Genomic DNA, 25,482 nt, shown 5'->3' on the forward strand with positions numbered 1-25,482 from the left:
TTTAACGGAGATTTATTAACGGAAATTATAAAACCTCTAATAATTTATATACGAGGTTTTTTTAATTAAGTGTTAAAACCTTCGGAAGAAAAAAAAATCTTTTGAATTAAAGTTTGTAAAAATAAAAAGTTGGTCCTATAAAATTCTTCGCTTATTTTTCATTTCTTGAAAATTTTGAAATTGTTCTTTTTAGTCCTTATAAAATAAATAAATTTGTTTTTTAATTTTTGTAAAGTATCATTCTTTTATTTTCTTTTTTTAAAAAAATAAAATTATTAATTTGAGTATTTAACCTTCATTTTAAGACACATAAGAAATATATATTATATAAATTATAAAATGTGAGTGTCATTTCTTCTTCTTTTTCACAAAAAAATAGTTTAAAATACTTTAAAAAGATAAAAAAAAATCAGTTTACTTTTAAAAAGAAAAAAATATTTAAATGATCAAATAATTTTCTTATATTTATTAAGAGATGAAGGATATGAATAATGAAGTTATATGAGGAGGGACGTTACCGAATTAGCACAAGTGGCATGTGAAAGATTGAAAAGGATATATGAAAATGAAAGGCATAATAGTCCAAAATCAAAGTCTGAACTCACTTTATTATCCCATCTCTTATGTTTCATCAAAAGTAGAAACCAAAACCCAAACCCTCTCTTCTCTCTTATCTCTTGCACACTCTCACATTATTAACATATATAGTTAATAAATTATGCGAAAGAATTTTTCTACTGTTATGTGACTATGTAAGAATGTGTAACTTTGATTTTATTCATTTTGAAAACTAACTATTACATTGAAAGTTTTTTCACTTATATCGAAGTTTTAAAAAGATATTAATAAAAATGTATTTGATAGGTCATTATGTGTGTGTATATATATATATATATATATATATATATATATATATATACTTTGAACATTTTCTCATTTCATTTTATTTTATACGAAATCTTCTTTCCCCTTTAATTTTTCTTTCAAAAAATTATCCGAAAATTTGAAGACAAGCGCAATTGATTTATAAAAGTTAAAATACGATGAAAATAGAATATTTTATCAACTAAGTTAAATATATTATAAATAAAAAGTTTTAACAATTTAAATTTCATTTCATATAAATTGTTATTTCTTTAAAAAATATCAAGAATTTAAAACTAAAAGGGTAATTTAATACAATGATTAATGAATACCAAGAAGTAAAAGAATTCAAAATAATATAAGTAAGATAAAAGAAGAAATACACATAAAAGTTTAGTTTAGTTTGCTTATTATACCCAAATTTACATTCAGTTAGTTACTTTAAACAAATATGTAAGAGGCTTTTGAAATTGTTTAACATAATCTATTATTGCATGAAATAATTTACTATTCACAAAACATATGAAAATCAATTTTAATTAGGATAATAGATTATTATTTGATATAGATGATTATATACTTAATATAATATACATATTACTATGTTCATAAAGGTAAAAAGAAAGTTTGTCAATACAAATTTTGTTCAAAATTATCTTAAATATTTATTATTTTTTACATTTTGACAACACCAAAAAAAAAAATGAATAATGGAAAGAGGAGTCATAAACAAAAGATGTAAATATCATTAAAATCATCATCAAATCAACACATAAGAGAAAGAAGAATTCCTTATTAATTTTCTTATTCTATTTAATGAAACATTCTTTTATTTTTCACTTTGTTAAATTTATTTCCATTTCACATTTTTCTATATTTTATTCCAAATAGAAACAATAAGAATTTGCTTATTTTGAATCAATGATATTATGGTTCATGTGTACTACTAATGATGGAGTGTGGATATTGGATAAGATGTTTATGAAGATAAAGTTAAACTTCACTAAGGAAATCACATCAATCTCTTCTAAAAGAGTAAAAGTTCTTTTCATCTCTTTTCTGGTGTTCATCACTTTAACATTTATAAAACTATTCACTAAGTGTTAAATCCATTTTTATCTACATGGAGGTGTGATTTTCTTTTAAGAGTATTAGTACTAAATACTATTAATTATGCAAATGATTAAATTCTTAAAATATTTTACTAGTTATTTTTAGTGGGATCTTCTCTTCTTCTAATCACGTTTCATTTGCAAATAATTAATAGAAGATATCTATGAACCTTACTTGAAGAAAGTAAATTCAATATAACTCGATGGAGCAACATGTTCAGCTTTAATAAAGTTAATTAAGTTTCTAATTTATTCTAGTTTTTATTTTTTATTTAAAAAGTCTATTAAAGGAAGCAACAAATTTTGAAAAGTGGTAGCAATCAGTGGAAAGTGAGAAACTTACAAGTCAAAAAGTCAAATGTAATATTTATGATGCTCCATTATCTTCTTTTTTCTCCTCTAAGCAACCTACTGTAAAATAATGCAGTACTGAAACTGAAATATTTGAAGAATTTTCAAGATCACTTTAAACAGAAAAAAAAATTAAAAATGGGTTATATGTAGATTCATTTATATACCCTTTATTGTATAATTTTTAAAATTTTTATCTTTTAACTATAAAATAAAATAATGTATAGTTAAAGTAAAATATAAGTTAAGTTTAGTTTATGAAATTAATACTTAATTGAAATATTAGTTAAAATGTCGGATAATAAATATTCATTAATCAGACCTTTTTCGATGTGTTTTTATAAAAAAGTATGGTTTTTAAGTTAAAACATTAGCTTTATAAAAGGAAGCTTTTATAAGTTAAAATAATTTATTCACAATTTAACTTATATAAAAAATTAACTTATGTATAAACTAATATTAATTTATAAAAAAACATTTTTCTCGGTGAGTAATTTTGGAGAAGTTTATTAAAAATACCCTAAATATATACTAATGGTACTAATTAGTGCCTAATTACATTTTTTTCTGACGTTAATTTTTTCGTACTATGCATACTTTTGTATTTTTTTTTCTTTACGTTTTGAAATAATGCTCCTTTAATAAACGAGACGTAAATTTTCCTTTTACATATGTTTATAATTGATATATCATTGTAATGTTCTTTAAATAAAGGAACTTTTTTCATTCTTACAATAAAGAAAAAAAGTGAAAGGGAGGAAGAGACTAAAAGTGCATCAAATAATAAAAATTAAATAAAAGTATTTTCTTAAAACGAAGTGGGAACCACGAGATTTTTTCTCTTAAAAAAAAATTACAAAAGTCTCCCATTCAATAATGGATCTTGTACGTTGGGGTGTCCAAATTTTGGTTGAATTATTATTTTAATTTATTTTTTCGTCAAAAAATATAGAATTAGTCGTTTAAAAATATCAAGTTGGTCATCTAATATTTTTTTAATCTCAAATTGATTTTGATTTTTTTAAAATTGATGTAATTTGATATTTTTGTTAGATTTCTTAAAGCAGAACAAAACTTTTTCACCAAAATTTATACTAAGATTATATCGATTACACCAACAAAACAAACCATATTTATTCACAACTTCAATCTTGATGAAAACAATTGGTCTGATTCAAAAAATTTAATGAAAAAATGACAAAATTGTATATTTTTTCTAAAATCGAGACCAAATTGAAACTAGAAAAACTCAAGGACCAATTTATTATTTTTGAACGAAAATAGGAACCAAAAGAGTAATTCCAAAATTTTTATATAAACTAATAAAAACATTGTATTTACTTTTTTTATAATAATAAAAAATAATAAAATTATAATTATTGTTATCATTATAATTATAAAATTAAATATAAAATAATTTTTATTTTATTATAATTAATTTTCATTAATAATGCTTAAATTTGAAAATAATCAAATAAATAATATTAAATTAAATAAATAATCACTTAAAAATAATATTAATAAAATAATTTCTTTATTTAAAAGATAAAATTGAAAAATAAATGTGAAAAAAAAACTATTCTTTATCTATAAATATAAATGAATAATATATATTAAAATATTAAATTTTAAAAAAATATATATAATTATATAAATATAAGAAAAAAATGGGGGGCATGCCCCACTGTGTCCAAACTAAGTTCCGTTACTGTATATATGTATGATGTATAACTAATATATTTGTATGAAAAAAACATTAATGAAAAACGTAAGAAAAAAAAATGTATTGTTTATTATCATATTGTTAATGTTAAATATGTATTAATTTGATCCATAACTAATATTTGTTAAACAATTTAATCAAACACTTGTAGTAAAAAACTTTGAAATAATAAGTCAAATCTTTGAAATAGAATAATCATAAAAAAATCAATAAATATTTCAAACCGGTAAGTAAAAAATAATAATACGTTTAGAAATTATTTAATACAATTTGAATTTGTAGTGGCCATATTATATTTCCCAATGGATCAATGATGAATGGATTAATTATAGTTTATTTACTAACTACCATTTAAGAGTTGACTTACAAGAAAGAAGTATAAATCCCTAGATTGGTGGTAGTTAAGCTAGCAAAACACCAAGAACCCTAAAAATTGAAGCTTTTTGAGAAGGGTATCTTCAAGTTCAGATCTTCATCATCAAAAGGAGGAAGATCAAAGTGAAGAAAGAAGAAAGAAGAAAGAAGAAAAAAGAAAAAAGAATGAAGAAGAATATGATGGGTGTTTTGATTGGAATAATTGGTGCAACCCTAACCCTATTTGCTTACTCACAAACCTTCATATCACCAAGTCAATGCATCACACTTGGCCTAATTGTCCTCATGTTGGGTTTGCTTGTAGGAGAAGGTCTCATATCTTTCTAAGTCTTCTTTTCTTCTCTTTCAGATCAAACATGGAATATTAAGTGTTGTTTTAATTGTTCTCTAATTATAAATAAAATGATATCGATATATAGGGTATCTTAAATGTTGCTTTTCTATTGTTAATTTCAATTAAACTTCTATTTTGATAATCTAGCTTGGTATAATGAAGATCTATAGCAAAAATATTATGTGATTATCAATAAAATTTTAATTTCAAATGAAAAAAATGTCATATGAAACCTTAGTACTTCTATCCGTTGTTAATATGGAACTAAACTTTGATTTGAAAATATTTTTCTAGTTCTTTTTTCTGCGTACCAAATTAAATCCCAGTCTATGAAGGGATGAAGGAAAAATAATGTATTTTCTGATGTATTTCTTTGTATTGGCCGCAAATATTTATATATTTTAAAATATGTAGCCTTTTCCTAGAAATTATGAGTTTTGCAGCTGGTTAAACACTTCTAGAAGCCATTATAATTCAGAAAATATAGCATTGCTTTTAATTTTACTTTTGTAGGTTAATTATTATTCGTGTCATACAAAAATTAAGCACTCAACCAATGTAAAAAGATCAATGGTATAAGTTTTAAATTGACTATGATGAAAGTGAACAAATTTATTAAATATAACTATTTATAATTAACAACATCGCGTAGATTATTTAGAGTTTACTTTATTCAAAATAATTACCGTACATATAGTATTATGACAAGGTTACTCGGTTAATTTTAATCATTACCAGAGAAATTACAAAAAAAGAGAGAAAATTAATAAAAAAATGTTGGGACCTGACAGTAAAGAAATTAAAAATAGAAAATAATAATTTTTAATGGTTTATGAATAAATAAAAGATAGTTTAAACATTTTTCCATTTGATAGCATTGATCGTCACTGTGGACAGCCATGTTCGAAATAGTAAACATTAAATGAATGTTTGGTCATAACTGGAAAGTGATGCTTCTTAAGCATGCTTCCATTCTAATAATGCTACTAATACCAAGTCAAATTAGTTTTCTCATTAAAAAAATTATTAGGATAATTTTGTTATTTGGAATTATATAGGTGGACATAAATTTAATACATGGTTGTTATATTTTTTTTTCTCAGCACATTTGTTATATATAAGAGGTATTTATTTTAATAAACTAATATTATATAAGATTTAAATAAAATTTTAGATTATAAAAATAAGAAGAAAAAGTTTTTTTTTATCTAACAAACAACAATAATTAAATAAAATATTAGTTATCTTAAAAGTTACGATAGACAATGGAATTCACAAAAATACAAATTAAGATTTCGTTTTATATAATAATTCTTGCAATGAAGATAATCGTATATGAGATCTTCAAGTTTCTTTTTTTTTTAGTTCCACTATATTTTATCATTTTTAAGATTTTTTTAAAATTCATTATAATCCTAAAGTATCAAAACTCAAGTTCTAATTAATAGTTTACTTAATTTTATTTAACTATTTAAGTTTAGCTTATATTTATTTTGATTCATAAATTTTTATCAAATTAATGCTTCAAAATGACGGTAGTTTTGGTCCTATGAAAAAGATTCAAAATGTTGACCTTCTAATGAAATATTAATTTACTTATAATATGGTGTTAGATTAATCAATTCTTCTTTTATCATTTAAAATAGCTAGTTTAAGATCAACAATGTAACATTATTTTTATAAAAGTATTTATTTCAATTAGTGCAATATTTAGTGGTATTATTTATACTTGTACAAATAACCTTAAACTAGCCAAACGGAGACCGTAAACATTACTTGGTAATTACTAACTAGTGAATAATAATGATCTGGTTCATTGTCATAATATTATTGTTTCTCAAATTTAAAATGTACAAAATTTGCCACGACTCTTTCTAACTTACTAGATCAAAGATTAATTTATTTATTTTTTTACTTATTAATTTCCTTATGATATTGTCACTTACATAACGACTCTGAACATTCAATTATTGAAGAAAGGTTCATACTTCTTTTTTAAAATTTAATTGGCTAATATTCTCTATGAATATTAATCAGTCACGATATGCCTAGTGAAAAATACAACAATAATTATTCTTCAAAGGGCTAGCAAAAACAAAAAACTACAAATATAACAAAAAAGAAAATCAAAGGCACAATAAATAATTACTTTGGTGGGATGCTTGCAAAATATTACACTAAGCTCAATTTTAAGATATGAAGCAACAATAAGATATTAAACTTTAAGGCAATGAACACCAATCTTGATACCTGCAAAATCAATTAAGTTAAATCAAAGCAACCAAGGTGAAAATCAACCCCAAATGAAACCCTAGCTTATATATATATATATATATATATATATATATATATATATATATATATATAATTTTTTAACCTAGCATTTTTACATCTCACCATCATTGATTATGTCCAATAATGTGCATGATTATATGTATCATCAAGAGAGTCCAGCATGAGAGAAGAAGGCCTTAGTGTTTGAAAGCAAAATGAATATTTGAATATAACATGATATTCTCAATAAAGACTTTTATAAAGATAAATTAAGAAAAAAAAATAAAGTGAGCATTAAAAAATGGTAAAAATAAACTAATTTCAATTATTTAAAAAAGAAATCATTTTTTATGTAGAAATGTATCCAATACAACTAGTTTGTCAAGGTTTGAAAAACAATTTGAAACTTGAGTATGACTTGAACCACAACATCAAAGATTTTTGGACTTGTGGTCCAAAAACATCAAAGGTACCTTGCAGTGAAGATTTTACCATCATATCAAAGGTAAAATCTTCACATCAAAGGTTAGCACCTTATCAAAGATCAAAATAAAATTGTGACTTCAGCCAAAACATCAAAATGTGTAGACATATTGTGATCAAAATCTTGCATATCAGGGGTACTTTCCTATAATTTATCACAATATGAAAAGATTGAAAGAAAATTGTGACTGCAACCAAATTTTAGAAGGTTGACTCAGAATGCCAAAAGAAGTTTGCCGGCAAGTCATGCATTACATGACCTCATTCCCACATGCAAGACATTAGACAAATCATTTGAAGCTAGTGATCATTCAGATAGGCTGAGAAATCTATGATTCCTACATAAAACAAGGTACAAATACAAAATCAAGTTATTCAGTATAACCAATCAAATGCAGCCAGCCTAGAACTGCCATAATTGCAAGAACAGTTTTTTCCTAAATGTGGAAGACAACATTCCCTGCTAGAATGAGGAAAAAAGAGCTTTTACATTCACAAAAGAAACTAACAAGCATGGACTCTTATAAGGGGTTAATGATTAACTAACTGGTAGAGGTGAAGAAGCCAAAAAAATGGGCTTGAATGGAGCTTTTATGCAGAGAAATGATCTGATGAGAATATAAAGAAAATGTTAATGCTGCATGACATTGCATTAATGATGCTAGCATGTCTGCAGAAGGGGAAGCTCTATAACAGTTCCACTGTTGTCCTTTACTCAAGGGGAAATCAGAAGAAAAAAATGCGTTTTCTGGAGGATTCTTATTGTTGGACGTGACATTGCATGGTGAACAAACCAAGGAATATGAAAACTTTATTAGATGTATTCCGATCCCACCACTCTAGTTTTGTGTAGCTTCTCATGTCATCCCTGTTAAAGATTTACCATCTAGTCGTATATTTAACAGATAATTATCTATAAGCTATGTGACACGGTATTGATAGAGATCAAACAGATTATGTTCAATGAACAGCATCTACGTTAAGAAATACTATTCACTAAGTTGAGAACTGATCGATGTGCATTGTGTCAGGTGGATCTATTTTTCACAAACAGAGAATCTCTAACCCCAATTGTCAAAACTCAGGTTATGTGTTCTTATATGATTGGAATCCAAGTTGAAAAATATTCAATAAAATTGATTAACCGAATATTCCAACCAAAATAAATCTTCAATAAAGCCAGTAATTTTTTTTTCAAGAGAAGCACACCAATAACACGATTATCCAAATCGTTGAATGGGTACATGGTATTTGGATTTACATCACATCGGAATGCATTCTATTCTAAGTCAAGATAATTCTAAAAATAAATTAGAAGATAAATTGAATAAATACTATACCTTAATTCCACCCAAAAGTGTGGAACCAAAGGATGGAATACATTTTGTTCTTGATTCACTAATGAAGCAAGTATACTAGAACACTTCCCCGAATAAAACCCTGTTAATTCCAAATGGAGCCTCACAAGTCATTTATTTACATGAACAGTCAACTTTCGTAGCACGTTCAAAGTCAAAGAAATAAGACAATAATAAGAACAAATCATATATGCAAATATGGCCATGATGCTTTTGCATCAATTAGATGGGAGCCAACAAAAACCTATTCCTGATTGGACCTACGAAATGAGTTGCATATAACAAACCAAAGTGCATTTCATATAAAATTACAAACCATTGAACAATACAAGTTGTTACATACAAACTACCACTTAGCAACCAAAATCTAATTTATCCACTCTCCAGGTATCATCAGAGTACTGAAGAACAATGTTATCTAAATCCAAATACCAGGAAAAGTGAAATACACCAAAACTCCAAAAGAAATTCAGATCACTGCATCTCTCTCTAGGCCATTGTTCACAAAATTTAAACAAGTACTTATGAAAAGAGTTGTAAGAGTAACCCAAGGCACACCTTTGCACCAGCCATCGGATCACCAAGATTTCAGAAGACTCTCACTCTGCAGGTGACCTAATGGCCTGACAAAATATCTTCTTTTCTTATGCCAACTTTTGTGAGTAGTGGTAATCCAATATAATTTAAAAGTGAAATAAATAAAATAAAAGTGGTTCAGTGCAGTTGAATGCTAATTAGGCTAAAAAAAATGTACAGCACTGATAAATATCCAAACATGTGTTATATTGATAAATATCCAAAAAAAAAGTGCCAAAAGTGATAATAAGTTTGAATACTGCTTTCTAAAAGAGTTTTTATATTTTAAAAAACTAAACAAATCGGTTCCATAATTTTGAAGAACTTTTTTTCTCAATCTGACTTAGTGCAGAAAAATGAAAACACGTTTTAGTTGTTTGTTTCCTTTAACTCGTTCTAATCAATTTTCTATTTTCACTTTGAACTACCACAGTCACAACCACCATCACTACCAATGTTGTTGATGTTGAAGTGCCTTCAAGCTTTCCCAATTTATCCTCAAAACAGAATTCATCAAACAGATCCTCTATTTCTGAATCACCATATACCATACAATGTCTTCTAATGATCTTACCACAAACAACTTATTTTTGACTATGAGCTTCAGTAGTTGAGGTAACAATATAATAAGATGTAAGTACAGCTTTCATACCATTAAACAGAAAAGTGTAGTCATGTAAGGTACTCACAACACCCATTTGTATGAACTTTCAGAATCATTGAAGACAACATGCCTTTACCTGTTCACACTGATATAGGCAAATAGAGGCACCTGCAAATCATGACGCCAAAACTCCACCAAATTTGATGTGACAGTAAAAATATGAGATAATAAAACCCAAAAACAGTAAATAGTATACAACTGTTGGATGATGAAAGCTACATGGTGTCTCAGTTTTAAAGATAAAAATAAACCACAATAATAACAGAAAGGCAAGCCAACTTTATAGGTTCTTGGGAGAACAAGTTATCAAGCTTGGGAATTAAGGTAAAATGGACATGGCCAATTTCAATAGTCTCCACATAAGTTTGGTCCTCTAAGTAGTAGCGTCAGGGTGGGCCATAAGTTTGTCAAACCCTGGTTCATCAGGTCTTCTGGTTTAGGCAGTAGGCAGGCTGCGGGCTTCACAGAACTCGCTGTTTGGGTGGTAAAGGAAAGGGAACAAAGGGAAAACAATATCATCAGAATTCTAAATGGGCACTGGTCAGGTTAAGATATCAATCTCTTATTTACTAAATTATAGGAAGTTGACAGTTCTAAATCATAGGAAGTTTCCAGGTAAAAGTATACCAGTAATGAAAATTGCATTCTACCTGCAGAGACTCATTAAGTTCAGTAAGCATGATTTCTCCTCCGAGAAACACCACTCTGAGTTGACATCCTGGAAACAGGTACTGAGTGTTAGAATTGATGAATTCAGTAACAGTCATAACAAATTATCAGTAAGAGTGGCCTTTTTCACAACATGGAAAGGAAAGAATAAAGAAACTGAGAATGTAAGGTAACTTATTCTGTTAAGGGGCATTTTAGAAAATATTTCAAAGCATGTTTTGCAGGAGGATATTCAAGTTAAAAATATCAGTTTAGAAGACTACAAATCCACTCATAATATTAACCCTTCAAGGGTTGGATAATAATGCATGTTATCAATAGAAGATAACGGCCTATTGCAATCAGCCAAATATCTGCCCTATAAATATCACATATTGGCAGCCTACTACGCAAAGTCATAGTGGACAAATTTTATATAATGACAAACTAATTTCAGAACATTTATAAAACTCTTATGATTATCATCACAATTCTTGAACACAACTCATAAAAATACTAATATTCCATTAGGCAATTTGAGGATGCATTGCTTTAGTTTTCAGTGTTTGACATTATCCTGTAAGTGGAAAATAATTGGTAACAATATTCTATGAGCAAACATACGAATAACAAACACAATTGGTTCTGAAATTTTGAAAGAAAAAAAAAACGAGAACAATAAAATGAGAGCAGCAACTACATGAAGAACGTCTAAAAGAGAAGGGGAGTAAAGGAGAGAAAAACAAAAATTAGAAGGAACATGAAAAAACAGAAACAAAACTTGGTTTCAAGGTTTAGGTCCTTAGAGCTTATGTCGCCATTGTAATTCAGGCTGCTGAAGCCATTGCCATATATGACTCAAAGGAGACTTGATCACAAAGAAGGGTCATTCTCTATTTCTTTCACAGCTCTATTCTCACTCTGTGAAGAAGGTTCTCATTCATAAAAGAGGGCTCATTCTCTCCCATGTCCAGGATTGGGGTTATTTAAAAATGGGTCAAACCCAAAATGATGCTTTTGAAAAACAAAAAACAAAGGAAAAAACCAATATTCTACCATAGGCACCAAGAACCACATCACATCCATGGCAGGGTGCCATGGCATAAGACACCACATCCTTCAAAATAACGGATGGTGGATAGCAACTTCTGGAAAAATCGACAAGCCATACCATTATGACACTACCATAACGACCATTTTATAACGCTCACTGATAACAATGGACTAGACATCAGTGTATGTAGTAGGCTAGAACACTGGGAATTTTGCGGAAACAAAATCCAAAGTATCAAACAATAAAGTACAGTTGTGGAAGCAAACACCAGAACACAATAGGGGATAAAATTTAATACGTAATTTCCTATAAAAATAAATGCGCCAATAAACATCCATAAATCAAATCTACACAAGTGAAATGATATTAGAAGCTTCCATGATACAAGTTTCAAAAAGTGTATGTATAATCCAAATCCAACCTTTCAGTCCTTAGTTAAAATATATTTGAGCTCAAATCAAATATTCAACTGTGCAGTTACCTTATGTTAGGTTCACTTTCAAAACTGATAACCTATATATTCATCTAAGATGATAATTACTGGGAAAAGTAAGAGATAAAAAAACTTGAGCAAGACATTAGACATCAGGAAGATTGATTACCCAGCAGTACCAGACCGTCCCAAAGAATAACTTCCATAAGCCCCATAAGCACTGCTACTTCCAAGCTACAGATGTATGAAACAACATTACGAACATGGAATAAGAAAACACATCTTTAAACTTAAAGAACTCATGACCATTTAAATATGATCCTAAACTCAAGTCCAACTGGAGAGAAGTACCTGTGAACCGCCATAGCTTCCATAAATGTCACCACCTGTTAAATCACTTGAGCCACCATACCCACTTGAATAAGAATGTCCACGCCCATGTCTTTTACCATCTCTACCATCATAGTTTAGGCCATCAGATCCATCTGCTGAAACAGGCAGATATGGCATAACTGGAAGGAATGCAGAGAGAGCACCCTCCCTATCAAAAATATTTGCTCTCAACCGTGTAAGTACATGCACCAGAGCCTCCTTGGCAACATCAAGATCTCCTGAAATCTAATCAGGATGGGTTTGGGGAGCCAATGTAGTAGAACAGAATGTTAGGACTCTATCAGAGACAACATTACTAGACCAAAGAATGAAAGTACCCTTACCTGCACCATTTCATCATCTTCAGATGCAATCTTAGGAAGATTCTCCTTCGAGATAATGCGAATATTTGCTTTTGTGAGTCTCCTCATCTCAGTTATGATAGATCCCCCTTTACCAATAAGGCAACCAATTCGTGAGGTTGATACAAGAAGACGGGTTGTGAAAGAGATAATTCCTGAATCTCTTTCAACCTTCTCACTGCATCGAGGTTGCAATCGCACAGCTGCTTCTATTGTTGGGGAGAAAGTCTCTTCAAAGAACTGCGTTAGCACAAGTTATAAACATCACAAAATGCACAGAAGAAAAAAATCATACCACGAAAAGTACATTCGTAGCGCAAGTGAAAAATGTAGGCCACTGGGAGATCATGTCTCCTCAATAATTGAAATGGTTACTAAGCATATTAGGGTTTCAGTTGTAATGGGAAAATTGGGCTTTTCAATGCGTTAAAGTAAAAACAACAAGTTTGATGACTTTGGAAAAAAGCGTTTTGTATTATTTCACGCAACATTTTTTTCAGACATGCCATTCGCAGTAGCACAATTTAGAAAATATCACCATATACCACAAAATACAAATCATGGGAGTTTTATAAACTCGGATTGTAAACACGAGAGATGGAAATAAAGACCCATTAGGTGACCAAAATTTTACCTCTTTTGTCAAAATGGTGATCAAGCATTCCTCTCCTTCTGTTGGTGAACTATCAACTTTGATTGTTGCCCCAGAATCCTGTCTAATTTGATTTATTATCATACCACCTTTTCCTATAACACCTCCAATGTTTCCGGTTGGGCAAACCAATCGAACTGAAAACTCCTTTGAAGACCCCTCATCCCTTGGAGCTGAGTACATGGAACGCGATGGCCAGTCACCAGTGTCACCTTTATATCCCCCATAAGCACCAACAAGGGGAGCTATCCCCACAATTGGAGCTCCTGGAGTTGGACCAATGAGTGAACTACCAGCAGGATATATACCAGGAACAGCAGAAGTAAGAAGATGCTGAGATCGTGAAGGGTTATCATGAAGTCGAGATGCTATTTGATGCAGAGCCCTTTTCACAACAGTGGCATCCCCAGTAATCTTGAGTTTCAAAAAGCCAATAGAAAATAAATTATAAACAAATATTAGTTTTCAACCAGATTCCAACAGTATCTAAACAATATAAACAAAAACAAGTCAGTCAAATAGCAATTCATTTAACACCCTAATCATCAATTGCATTAATAAATAAATAAACTGAAAAAACAAAACCATTGAATTTAATGCTAAAAAATTCTCATCCAGTTCACCTGCACAAGCTCATCAGAGCTCAAGGCGCACAAAGGTAAATGGTCATCCTTGAGTATCCGAATCTGGGCCCCAGTCTCACTACGAATGTTCTGAACTATCTGCCCCCCTTTCCCAATAACACAACCTATCTGATCAGATGGCACCAGCAGCTTAGCAGTCACTTGGTGACCTCCATCATCATCCTGATCACCATGCAAGTCCTCAGCAACTACTCTGTCATGCACCTTAAACAGAGCATCCTGAGCCGGAGACACGTAATTCCCACCACCCTCAAAAGAATTAGTCTCATCACTGGGGCTATAAATAGTAACAACTCGCTCTTCACAACCCGGCACAGTCTCCCCAATCCTAATCTTGGCCTTGGTCTCCATCCTAAGTTGCTTAACAATCTCACCTCCTCTACCAATAACACTGCCAATCTTTCTACCCGGGCATACATATCGAAAAACTGTATCTTCCGAATCAATCACAAACTGCTCTCTATCCTCACCGTGATTCCTCCTTTTATTCGGCCCATTATCATAGTCAGATTGAGAGTGGGGACGCTTACCATAACCACTCCTTTGGCCACCCATTACAGCAAATTATCTATACCAACTTCCAAATCAAACAGACAAACAGCTTTCAGAAGGGGCTAGATATTCTGCAAAGGTCACAAACCCAGATTTCAAACTACAATCTAAAATATTGAAATATTCAATAGAATAAAACACAGGTAATACATTTAATAGGATGGTCAAAGAATCTATTTTGATGATTGAATTGAGAAAATGACCAACTACTTTTGCAGGGTATGCTAACATAAACTCACATATGCAACAGAAAATTCAGATCCATCGTATGAGTATGAACTACATATAGAAATCAGGCTAAAATATCGACTTGATTGAACTTTCAGCAAGAATCACCCATTATTATTATTACTTAAAGTAAATACCCAAACCAAAGGGTAATTGGAATTGGGAATAAAAATACAATTGAAAAATAAAAGAGAAAAGTTTTATCGAATAAGATTAAAAAAAAAAGGAAAAGATTGTGAGATCTGGGAAGAGAAGAAGTGATGCGATGCTTACAAGGTGGAATTGGAATTGGGATGAACGCAGCAGAAAAGTCGTCGCTTGAGGAGACAAGGAATCTATCCTTAATTTCAATTGCGTTAGGGTTGGGTTAATCGTCATTTAACTCATATCATCTATTAATTTAGTTTTTCCATTAATGTTTTAAAAAAGTCATATTTTTACTAATGTATTTTGTTGTTTATATTTTTCAGAAAATGTCCTCTTATTTTCATTATTAGCGAACACACGGAACTATCACTATGTTCACAATTCTTAATTTTCATAAAAATTTAACTTTAAGGTGAATAAAAAATATATAACTAACGAATACACAGCTATTCATTTATTTTATTATTATTATTAAAAATACATGTATACATGTTATTTTTTATGATAATAAAATAAAATGATTATTATTGTTAAAATTATAAAATTAAATATGATTTTTTTATAATTTTATTATAGGTATTTTTATTTATTTTAGACAATTTTTATTATAGATAATTAATTTAAATAATAAATTAAAAACAGTTAAATTTAAATAAAATTAATAAAATGAATATTTTAATTTAAAAGATAATTATTTAAAGACTAAATTTTACAAGAAACAAAATGTACATAAAAAGAACGGTAACCTTTCTAGATTATTATAATAATATTTATTATTATTATACTTAAATACAATTTTGGTCATTGTTTTTGTTGAGTTTTTATAATGTATTTTTAGTTTTTCTTAATCAGATTCTAGTGTTAATTTTGTTCAATTTAGTCTTTTTCGTTAACATTGTCTAAATAGCTAATGGTACAGTGTACAACATGACCCATTATCACCTTCATCATCGAAATCCCATTCACCTCCACATTTTTCATACAAAGATTTTAATTTTGTTTTTCGTCCGAGCTTTAACAATTATGGAATTATACATTTAAGTCAGAAAAGAAGAAATTAGGAAAATGGAGGAATGCACAAAAGCACAAGAAATGCACAAAATCTCCTTGGGAGTAAGCAACATTAACACTAAATTGTGGTTCTCTAAATCACACACAATCTCAACATTCTATTCAATCACAATGATTGGGAGTGGAAGGTGTGCCCTTGATTGTAAGTGATCGAAAGAGGAAGTGGAAGATGTGCCCCTGATTGTAAGTGATTGGAAGAGGAAGTGGAAGGTGTGTCCCTAGTGTAAATGGAAGGTGTGCCCCCTCTAAAAGTGTGCCCATCGTTTACGACCTGTTCGCTTGATACGATGTGTGCGCATGGATGAATTTTTTAAGAAGATTTGTGGGATTAACATTGTTCTTTTTGAAAGATTTGACATGATATGGAGGTGTGAATTTGGAAGATAATAATCTCTGCAAAGAGTGGAGATTTGGAGGATTTGTGGATTTAAGTTTAACTTTTATACATATAATTATTGTTCTATAATAAATAAATAATAATTATATTATCTAATTAATAATATATAATAATTATTAAATAAATACCGATAATAATAATTTATTATTATAATAAATAATAATAATGATAATAATAAATAATAAATATAATAATATATTAATTTTATCTATCATATAAATCTATTCACTCACCAACTTTCACACACTTCACTCTCAAATCCACTCACTTTATCTTCAAATCTCTTAAAAAAAACAACTAAAATTCATCTACTCAAATCCACACAAATTCACTCAAATTCATCAACTCACTCCCTCTTAAATCCACTCCTTCAAAAGAACACACCCTTAGGGTTTTAGGTGTGTCTATGCTTCTCTTTTCATCTTTAAATCACACAATTTCACATTAGAGTGTTCTTGGTACATTGATCAAAAGTGGAGAAAAAATGGAGGAGATGATGAATGGTTGTGTGGAAGGTGTTTGAAAGGATGGAAGTGGTTGTGTGATTGAGAAAAAAAATAAGAGAGAGAGAGAGAGAGAGAGAGAGAGAAAGTCTACATGGAGGGTGGAAAGGAAGAAGATAATGGAGGAGATGATGAATGATTCGATGATGGAGGTGAGAAAGATGATGTGTGAAGGTGAGCGTGTGATGAAGAGATGAAGGAGGTGGAGTGCCACGTCACAGTAATGGACCACGTTGTACATTGTACATTAACTATTTAGACGACGCCAGCGAAAATAACTAAATTGATAAAATTAACAAAAATTGGGATTTCGTTGAACAAAATAATAGTATTATCTATATAAACACTTTAAGCTAGAGGGGATGAGGGACATTCTAGATACTTCTCTCTTTTTCCAATCATAATTGATAATACTATTTCATCATCCATGTTTTCCACTTTAACGCGTCCGGGAGAGGAAGGTTGCTAACAATGTGGGTTCTTAAAAAAGTTCCATTATAGGTTTTTTTTTCTTTTTCTTCTCAATACACCAAGACCTATACCATTAATGCTTGACGTGATAAGGTTCATAATAATTATGACAGGTAGGTTTTAAAATATTAGTTTTCATTTTTTCTTTCTTTCTAGTTCTCATATCTTAATTTAAACTATTCACCTATTATCTAATAAATAATATTTGGTATTGTTTTGTATATACTATTTTTTGTAGGGAAAAGATAATTAATCTTTTTTTTTGTTTATCTTTTGATGTTTATTCGACCGATCGCGAGTGAGATTAATCATTTTCACCAAATAAAATTAAATCATTTCTCAAATAGTTTCTTCATAAAGAACTATCTGATTCTTATTCTCCCGTGTGAATGAAGATAAGTAAGAGCAAAAAATAATCTTTATCAGGCAAAAATAAAATATTTTTTTTCTTTTGAGTATTTTCTTTTTATTATTTTTGGAGAAAATAAACATTAAAAAAAACTACATTCATTTGTATATGTTAAATAAAGGTACTAAGCACTAGGGTGGTAACATCTCCCCTACGCGTAACTGGCCTAGGCTCAAAATTTGTTTTCGTAGACCTTATTCTTATAACTATAGTTTTCTATAGTTCTCAGAATAACTATGGTGACAACTCTAAACTTTATTTTTTTATAGTTTTCATTTTTGGTTCACCGTCTCATCGTGATTTTAATTATGACAAAAAAAATTAGAAAATGGTGATAAAAGACATTAATATTTTTATATTAATACAACTCTTATTAAATCTCTATCTATTTTCAACCTTTTAAAATGAATTGTTTCACTAGTTTCTAAAATTATTCAAGATACTTATATCTACCATAATCTACTATAATACTAAAAAGTTTACCACTATAGAAATCTCAACCTTGCCCATTTCTGGTTATTGACACCTCTCTATTTAAATGTTTTTTTTTGGCATTTGGGTATCCAAACTATAATATTACTATGTTGCCCTTCTATGTAAGATGCATCTTCATTGTTATTCATAGTGTTTTTTATTTTGTCATGACTTGAACTTTTTATTATTTCCCTTGTAATTTCGCCTCCTAGTTGTACCCTTTTATGTTTTTGTTTTGTGAACTACTAAAAATTCTCATATTACATGAAAATTTTCTTGCAAATTTGTTAGAAATTTTTGCAAGAAAAGACTTTTTCCTGCTATTTTTTCTAAGAATTTTAATTGGCAGGTAATTACTTCGTGGATAATTATTTCCTACAAAATTATAAAATTCGCAAGTATTTCCTACAAAATTTGTTGCAAAAAGTGTTTTATACAAAATATTTTGCAAAAAAATTGGCAACAATTTTCTGCAATTTTTTTTATAACAAAATTTATAAGTATTTCCTACAAAAAAAAACTTTCAAAACAAAATTGACAGGAAATATGGATTTTTTTAGTAGTGTATAATGTGAAGCTTGGTTTTTAGGTAATTTTTCCTTTCCCGCACAAGTTTCTTTGACGTCTACGATGCATGATAGACATTATCACATTCATGTATTTTCTCTTTCTCTCAAGTGATGCACATTTTTTTCCTCTTTCTCTCAACATGTACACGGTAAGACCCGAGGAAATTAATTAAATAATTAATTAATAAATACGAGTAGTGGGAGCCTTTATGACATTAATTAATGATTGACGTGATGTGAAAAAGTACTAGCTCAAGTGGTTGAGAGTACTTGATGGTGTGGATGGTCTGGGTTGATTCAAGCGTCTAGCTCGGGCGTGGAGTTTTGGCCTTGGGTGATAATCCATCTCGCTTAGGCCAATTATGTGTTGTTTGATTTATTATTATTTAAAAAATATGCAGTGCTACCATTTTAAGTATTGAGAGAATATCAATTTTTCTGGGCCAAGAAGAAGGATCATCATCGGAAATACCAGGTTAGTGTTATTTCTGGTTCAACTTGTATTTGGGTACCATATTGGGTCTAAATTATGTCCATAAGCTTTGTGCACTACTTCCAATTGCGTGGTTTGGTTTTGGGATGTGATTTGTTCATGTGTTGCTGGTGTTTGTTTGCATCACAGTGCAAAAGTCTACAATTCTCGCTCAAGCGAGCCAAGCTCGCCTAGGCGAGGTTAGCAGGAAGTTGTGTTTGTGTCTATTCGAGCGTTTAGCTCGGGCGTGGAGTTTTGGCCTTGGGTGATAATCCATCTCACTTAGGCGAGTATGCCTCGCCTAAGCGAGAACTCAAGAGTGTTTGGAGCCTTTGCTTGAGCATCTCGCTCAGGCGTGAAGGTTCGTCTTGGGCGAAAGCTAGTCTCGCTCAGGCGAGAGACCCTCGCTTAAGTGAGAATTTGATGATTGATGGGTTCTGTTTAAACTCGTCGCCTAGGCGAAGCACATCAGTTTAGGGCGAAGGATGGTCTCGCCCAAGCGAGAAGGAACTCGCTCAAGTGAGACTTCATGGGCTGTTGTACTATGAGCTCGCTCAGGCTAGTGAGCGTAACTTAAGCGAGATGGGTTTGGATGTTTGGACGAAGGCTTTTAGCCTAAGCAAAGAAAAGTACAATGGTATGTCTCAAGGCAATTGACAATGTTGTATCAGATTGGTTGGTGTTTGAATTGTGATGCGTGGTCTATAAGGCTTCTAAGATATCTCAAAGGTGGGCTTGCTGGTAATCCTTGAGTTGTGGCTCGAAACATATCCCTTTAGTTGTGGCTCGGGATAGGGGTTAAGCACGTGGCATTCTCTGAGTTGTGGCTCGGAATGACGTTACTTGAGTTGTGGCTCGGGATAGCGGATGAACACAAGGAACTCTTGAGTTGTGGCTCGGGTTGGCAAATGTTGCCGGTGTGAGTGTGCTGGTTGTGGCCAGTACGGATGGGTCCAGATAGATTGTCCTCCTTAGTAAATAGCTGACGAGTTTGGTAGTCTTGGGACGTTACGAACTATGTTCGTATTTGGGAACTCCACCTGGCGTTACGGTGTGTGATCCGTAGCATGGTTTCCTGCACGTGCTCTATCGGTTGTGGCCGATAAGTGTGGTAGCAAGATATCTTGAGGTATTCACTAGAGGATGTAGAACGCGGTTAACATGGTTGTGGTCATGTGGAAGGAAAGGATGAGGTTCTTTTGATGCGACTAGATATCAAACCATGGTTGTGGCCATGTGAGACCAAAGGATGGAATTCCTTTAATGTGAATTTAATATCGAACATGGTGGTGGCCATGTGGGATTAAAGGAGGGGTTTCTTTTGATGCGATTTGTTATGTGTACATGAATATATATATATATATATATATATATATATATATATATATATATATATATATATATATATATGTGTGTGTGTGTGTGTGTGTGTGTGTGTGTGTGTGTGTTTATTATGTTAGCGCACCCTATCTGCTTTTGTTTGGCGATGATCGTGTACGCGGTACACGAGAGCAGATGATATTGCAGGTGGATCTGGTGAGGCCTAGAGACAGATAGAGGCTAGTATTGAGAGAAGATTTTTATCAGAGTTTTTATTATGTTTTGGAACAGTCGTAGTATTTTATATTATTAAACTTGATTTTTATTATGGATTTTATGTTTGAGTTATAATAGAGGTTTTGAGACTATTTATTACTACTATAAGATTTTAATTTTCCTGCGTTTGGGGAACATAAGTTATAATAAATGAAGTTTTATTATTTATTTCTTTATTTTATTATTTAAATCTGTAATATCCGGTCAAGATGTTACATTGTTTTTCTTCAATCATTCGTATGATTTTCAGGTTTCATAAAGCAAATAATCGATAAACACTTTGTATTTTTGTATTTTCCTTCTTTGATTTGTTTTTCCAATTTTATTTTATAACATGATCATGTATAGTGTTTTTCTTATTTTTATGTTATATTTTTGTTTAAATTGTTAACGTTTTTTATTTTTATTTTCTTCTTTTTTAGTTTCTTTTTGGTATAAATACACATTTGATATCCAAATTTTTTCGAAAAGTTCAATTTGGTATGATTTACTAATTTGGTCTCAAATGGAAGATGACGAAATTGGATGATTTTAAAAAATTGGGGTACTAAATTGAATAAAAAATTTAAATTGGGGTACTAAATTGAAAACAGCTATTACACTGCCATGTGTCATGATTGTAAGCTGCCACATGGCACGATGATAAACTGACATGTGGCAGTTTTAAAATTTTTTGAAAAAAAAATAAAAATAAAAATAAAAATTTCATGGCTTGACAGTGTCCTGTATGGACACGGTGTTAATTCCAACTTAACGGAGAGGATCAAATTGAATCTCTTTAGAAAATTGGGGTACCAAATTGAACATTCTTAAAATTCGGGTACCAAATTAAACTTTCCGAAAAAGTTTGGATACCAAATATGTATCTATACCTTTCTTTTTTCAAGGAGTTGTTGAAGACAATATCAAAAGTTCTTGAAGACTTAAGATTATGTCATTAAAAAAATGATATTTTTAAAAGGTTTTATCTTTATATTTTTTTAAAGATTTGATTTTTATCGTTTTCTGCATGCAAAGTTTGTTTTTTTATGTTGTTTGCGGTTGAATTTGTTTAACATGTCAAAGTTTTTTTTTTTTGTTATTTAATTTCTTCTTCCAAAGTTCCTAGAAGGTTTTAAGGAGAAGATCGAAGAGTCTTGAATATCCAAGACGATGTTTCTAGGTAGAAGGACAAATATATTTTTAAAAGGTTTGATATTTTTAAAAGGTATGATGATTTAAAAGTTTTAATTTTTACTTTTTTACACAGTTTGATTTTGATTATTTTTCGTTTTTGCATTAAAGAAATTATTTCTTATATGTTGTTTGTGGTTGAATCTGATATTTGATGATGTGGAGAATGAGTAACTTTTATTGATTTAATTTTTTGTTTTTGGTGTTATGGAAGCTATGATAAACCAAATTAGGCAACCAACTCTAAGAAGGAAAATCACATTTATGTTATTTAGAAGACATTACATGTCATCAAGCACCCTGCAACTTTTACCTTTGGTTAACTCTGAACCTCCAACAACAACCTCACACCTCAAGTACTCTTTGATCTCCTATAGTAGCACTACACCTCTAATATCAACTTATGCAACTCTCGTGCCAACACCACTTCTCTGGTAATGAAGTATTCTCTTTTTCTTCATTGTGCTACTTAAATTGGTTTTCAATTTTTCTCCTCCTCTCCTTCTTCTTCTACTCCCTCTATTCTTTTTTTATAAAAATATATAGTTAATTTATAAATATATTTCGTCAAATTGGGTGGGAAGTTTGGTATCCAATTTCGACAAATCTTTTGGTCAATAACCAAAATTTTATTTTATTGACAAATTTTAAGAAATTCAATTACTAATGTATTTTATTGACAAATTTATTTTTATCGATAAAATTTGTCAATAAATGTTTCACCAATGAATTTATTTTTTTCGATAAAATTTTGTCAGTAATTAAAGAATTTTTTGTAGTGTGTTTTCCATGTATGCAAATGCACATTACTTCTTCATGTGACGACAACAAAATTTCTATTTGTTTATTTATTATTATTATTATTATTTTCTATAATATACTTACAAAATTTAGAGTCAAAATCAGACAATGATGTTTAATTATACTTAACTGTTATTTATTTATTTATATTATTTTATATATTATACTAAAAAAAATTTGAAACATAATTTTACAATAACATATCACATAATTAAAATATTCTTATATATATATATATATATATATATATATACAATATTGTATGCATCTTATATCCACACCGTTTAATACATCTTATATTTCCTATATTAGAAGAGGAATAAGTGTTATTTATTTACAGTTTTCCCTTCATATACTGGCCTTTAAACAGGTGGAGGGAAAACGTTATGGATATGGTTCACTTGGACTATTGGAGTAAATAGAAGGTAATTTCGATTTGTCCTTCGATGACAATTGCCGCATTTGGAGCAGAGAGAAAAATAATGGTAGAGTTTCTCGTTCCCTGAAATGTTACAAAATTATTCACTACATTGGTTTGTCATGCATTCCCCATGAAAACAGCCACAGTGTCAGCAAAGAAGGGATCATACATGTTGGGAGCAACCATCTATGATAAAGTTATAAAATTTTGTTTTTCACACACAATCATAAAATAGGGAAGTGAGACAAATATCACATAAAAAATACAGCATATCATAATAAGATAAAATGAAATGAAATTCTCCCAAATCCATAAAATTGGATTTTATTATACTTTATAAAGATATTGATTAATTTTGTAGTGACTAGTCAGGATAAATGAGCTCATGGCCAACAAAGTAACTCAAGAACATCTCATCTTAAGTAATACTAACTCGTTTAAATCCCCAAGGTCATACCTCCAAATACAATAATCAAATATTTATTTATCATAAAGTTTATTTCAATATTAAACCAAATAATTATATAAATAAATAATGAATAATTAAAATAAATATAAATAAATTAAAAGGACCAGTACGTAACTGAAGATAAATATAAATAAGTAAATGATAGTAAATATAAATTGAGTAAATAGGATCAGTGCACAATTGGAAATAAAAATAAATAAATAAATAGGAACGAGAATTAAATATAAATTAGAATGAGGTTAGGGACACCTCACTTATAGAGATAAAGGTAATTATGAATAGATAATCAAAGTAAATAAAATGATAGATGTCTCCTCCCCTTACCTTAGTTATTATGAAAGATATATCCCAAAACCTTGTGAACGTTTTAGCTTTTTTTTTTCTTCACTGCCAATTCACACTCACAAACTCCTCTTCTCCCTTTTTTTGATCTTACTGTCTTCGTTTTTCTTTCACATTCACCACCCCTATTTATATTACATGCATAATCATTACGTTTAGTTCATTTGGTTAGAAAACACTATTCAATTTTTTCTTCTTTCAAATTCTCTCGTTAGTTTTGTTTCTTATGGATTAAGCTCCCCATTTTTTTTTCTCTTTTCTAGCCTATAATTGCATTAAATCTCAAATGGCATCTATGGTCCTTTTATCTAATTCAATTACGTGGAGCATGGAACAAAGAATTGTGGTAATTTTTTTTTTCTCTTTTTCTCTTTTTTTTTTATTATATAACAATATGTCAGTTTACCTATTATTATATACAAGTTTATCCGTGATAAATATATGTACATATTTATGTAAACTTAACTTATACATTTTATTGTTCATATATATATATATATATATTATAATTTAGTTTTATTTTTTATTGATAAAATAAAAAATATTTTTTTATAACATATATACATATATATATATATATAATTTTATTTTATCTTTGGATGTTACAATTCTCCTCCACTTACAAAAATTTCGTCCTCGAAATTTGTTTTATTGACTAAAATAAATGAGGATAAATTCCTCTTACTTTTTCTTCTATTTTCCATGTAGTATCTCCATTAGCTTGATTCTAAATGACTTTTACTAGAGAAATTTGTTTGCCTCTCAGCTCTTTGACCTTCTTGTCCATAATTTGTACTGGCATTGCGCCAAATGTAAGGTTATTCTTTAATTATATTGTATCAGGTCTTATCACATGAGTTGGATCAGAAATATATTTTCTTAATTGAGACACATGAAAAACATTATGTAGGTTGGAAAGGAATGGGGTAAATAAATTTGATAAGCAATAAGACCTATCTTTTTAAGAATTTGGTAAGGACCAATGAATCGGGAAGTGAATTTCTTTGATTTCATCACTCTACCAATTCCGGTGGTTGGTGTTACTTTCAAGAATACATGATCGATCACCTTCTTGAAATTCAAGAGGTCGTCTTTTCTTGTCAGCATA

At 29.8% G+C, this 25,482-nt stretch overlaps 2 protein-coding genes across 3 annotated transcripts; one reads left to right on the forward strand and one right to left on the reverse strand.

Moving 5' to 3' along the window:
- The first annotated feature begins 4,437 nt into the window (after positions 1–4,437).
- Positions 4,438–4,901, forward strand: LOC114182559 (uncharacterized). The gene has a single exon (XM_028069447.2). The coding sequence runs from the start codon at positions 4,591–4,593 to the stop codon at positions 4,750–4,752; it is 162 nt and encodes a 53-aa protein (XP_027925248.1). The 5' UTR covers positions 4,438–4,590; the 3' UTR covers positions 4,753–4,901.
- A 5,378-nt stretch (positions 4,902–10,279) lies between these two features.
- Positions 10,280–15,487, reverse strand: LOC114182310 (RNA-binding KH domain-containing protein RCF3). 2 transcript variants are annotated; one of them, XM_028069158.2, is made up of 8 exons: positions 15,333–15,487; positions 14,259–14,902; positions 13,618–14,049; positions 12,966–13,223; positions 12,601–12,867; positions 12,419–12,483; positions 10,765–10,832; positions 10,280–10,587 (listed from the first exon to the last, which is right to left on the reverse strand). In XM_028069158.2, the coding sequence occupies exons 2-7, from the start codon at positions 14,832–14,834 to the stop codon at positions 10,784–10,786; spliced, it is 1,647 nt and encodes a 548-aa protein (XP_027924959.1). In that variant the 5' UTR covers positions 14,835–14,902; positions 15,333–15,487; the 3' UTR covers positions 10,280–10,587; positions 10,765–10,783. The 2 variants fall into 2 exon arrangements, with proteins under 2 accessions (XP_027924959.1, XP_027924960.1); XM_028069159.2 differs by lacking the exon at positions 15,333–15,487 and adding an exon at positions 15,071–15,316.
- Positions 15,488–25,482: the final 9,995 nt, after the last annotated feature.

This window comes from Vigna unguiculata, chromosome 4 (genome assembly GCF_037176805.1).
Source record: "Vigna unguiculata cultivar grain cowpea cultivar isolate G323 ecotype 2 chromosome 4, ASM3717680v1, whole genome shotgun sequence".
Lineage (NCBI taxonomy): Eukaryota > Viridiplantae > Streptophyta > Magnoliopsida > Fabales > Fabaceae > Vigna > Vigna unguiculata.

What these genes read in the sequence shown, in the direction of transcription:
- LOC114182559 (XM_028069447.2), top strand. Translation starts at nt 4,591, where the DNA reads ATGAAGAAGAATATGATGGGTGTTTTGATTGGAATAATTGGTGCAACC.
- LOC114182310 (XM_028069158.2), bottom strand. Translation starts at nt 14,834, where the DNA reads ATGGGTGGCCAAAGGAGTGGTTATGGTAAGCGTCCCCACTCTCAATCT. An exon ending in GCTCTGATGAGCTTGTGCAG is followed by an intron (nt 14,050 to 14,258) that starts GTGAACTGGATG and finishes TTGAAACTCAAG; the next exon opens with ATTACTGGGGATGCCACTGT. An exon ending in GGACGGTCTGGTACTGCTGG is followed by an intron (nt 10,833 to 12,418) that starts GTAATCAATCTT and finishes ACCTGTTTCCAG; the next exon opens with GATGTCAACTCAGAGTGGTG.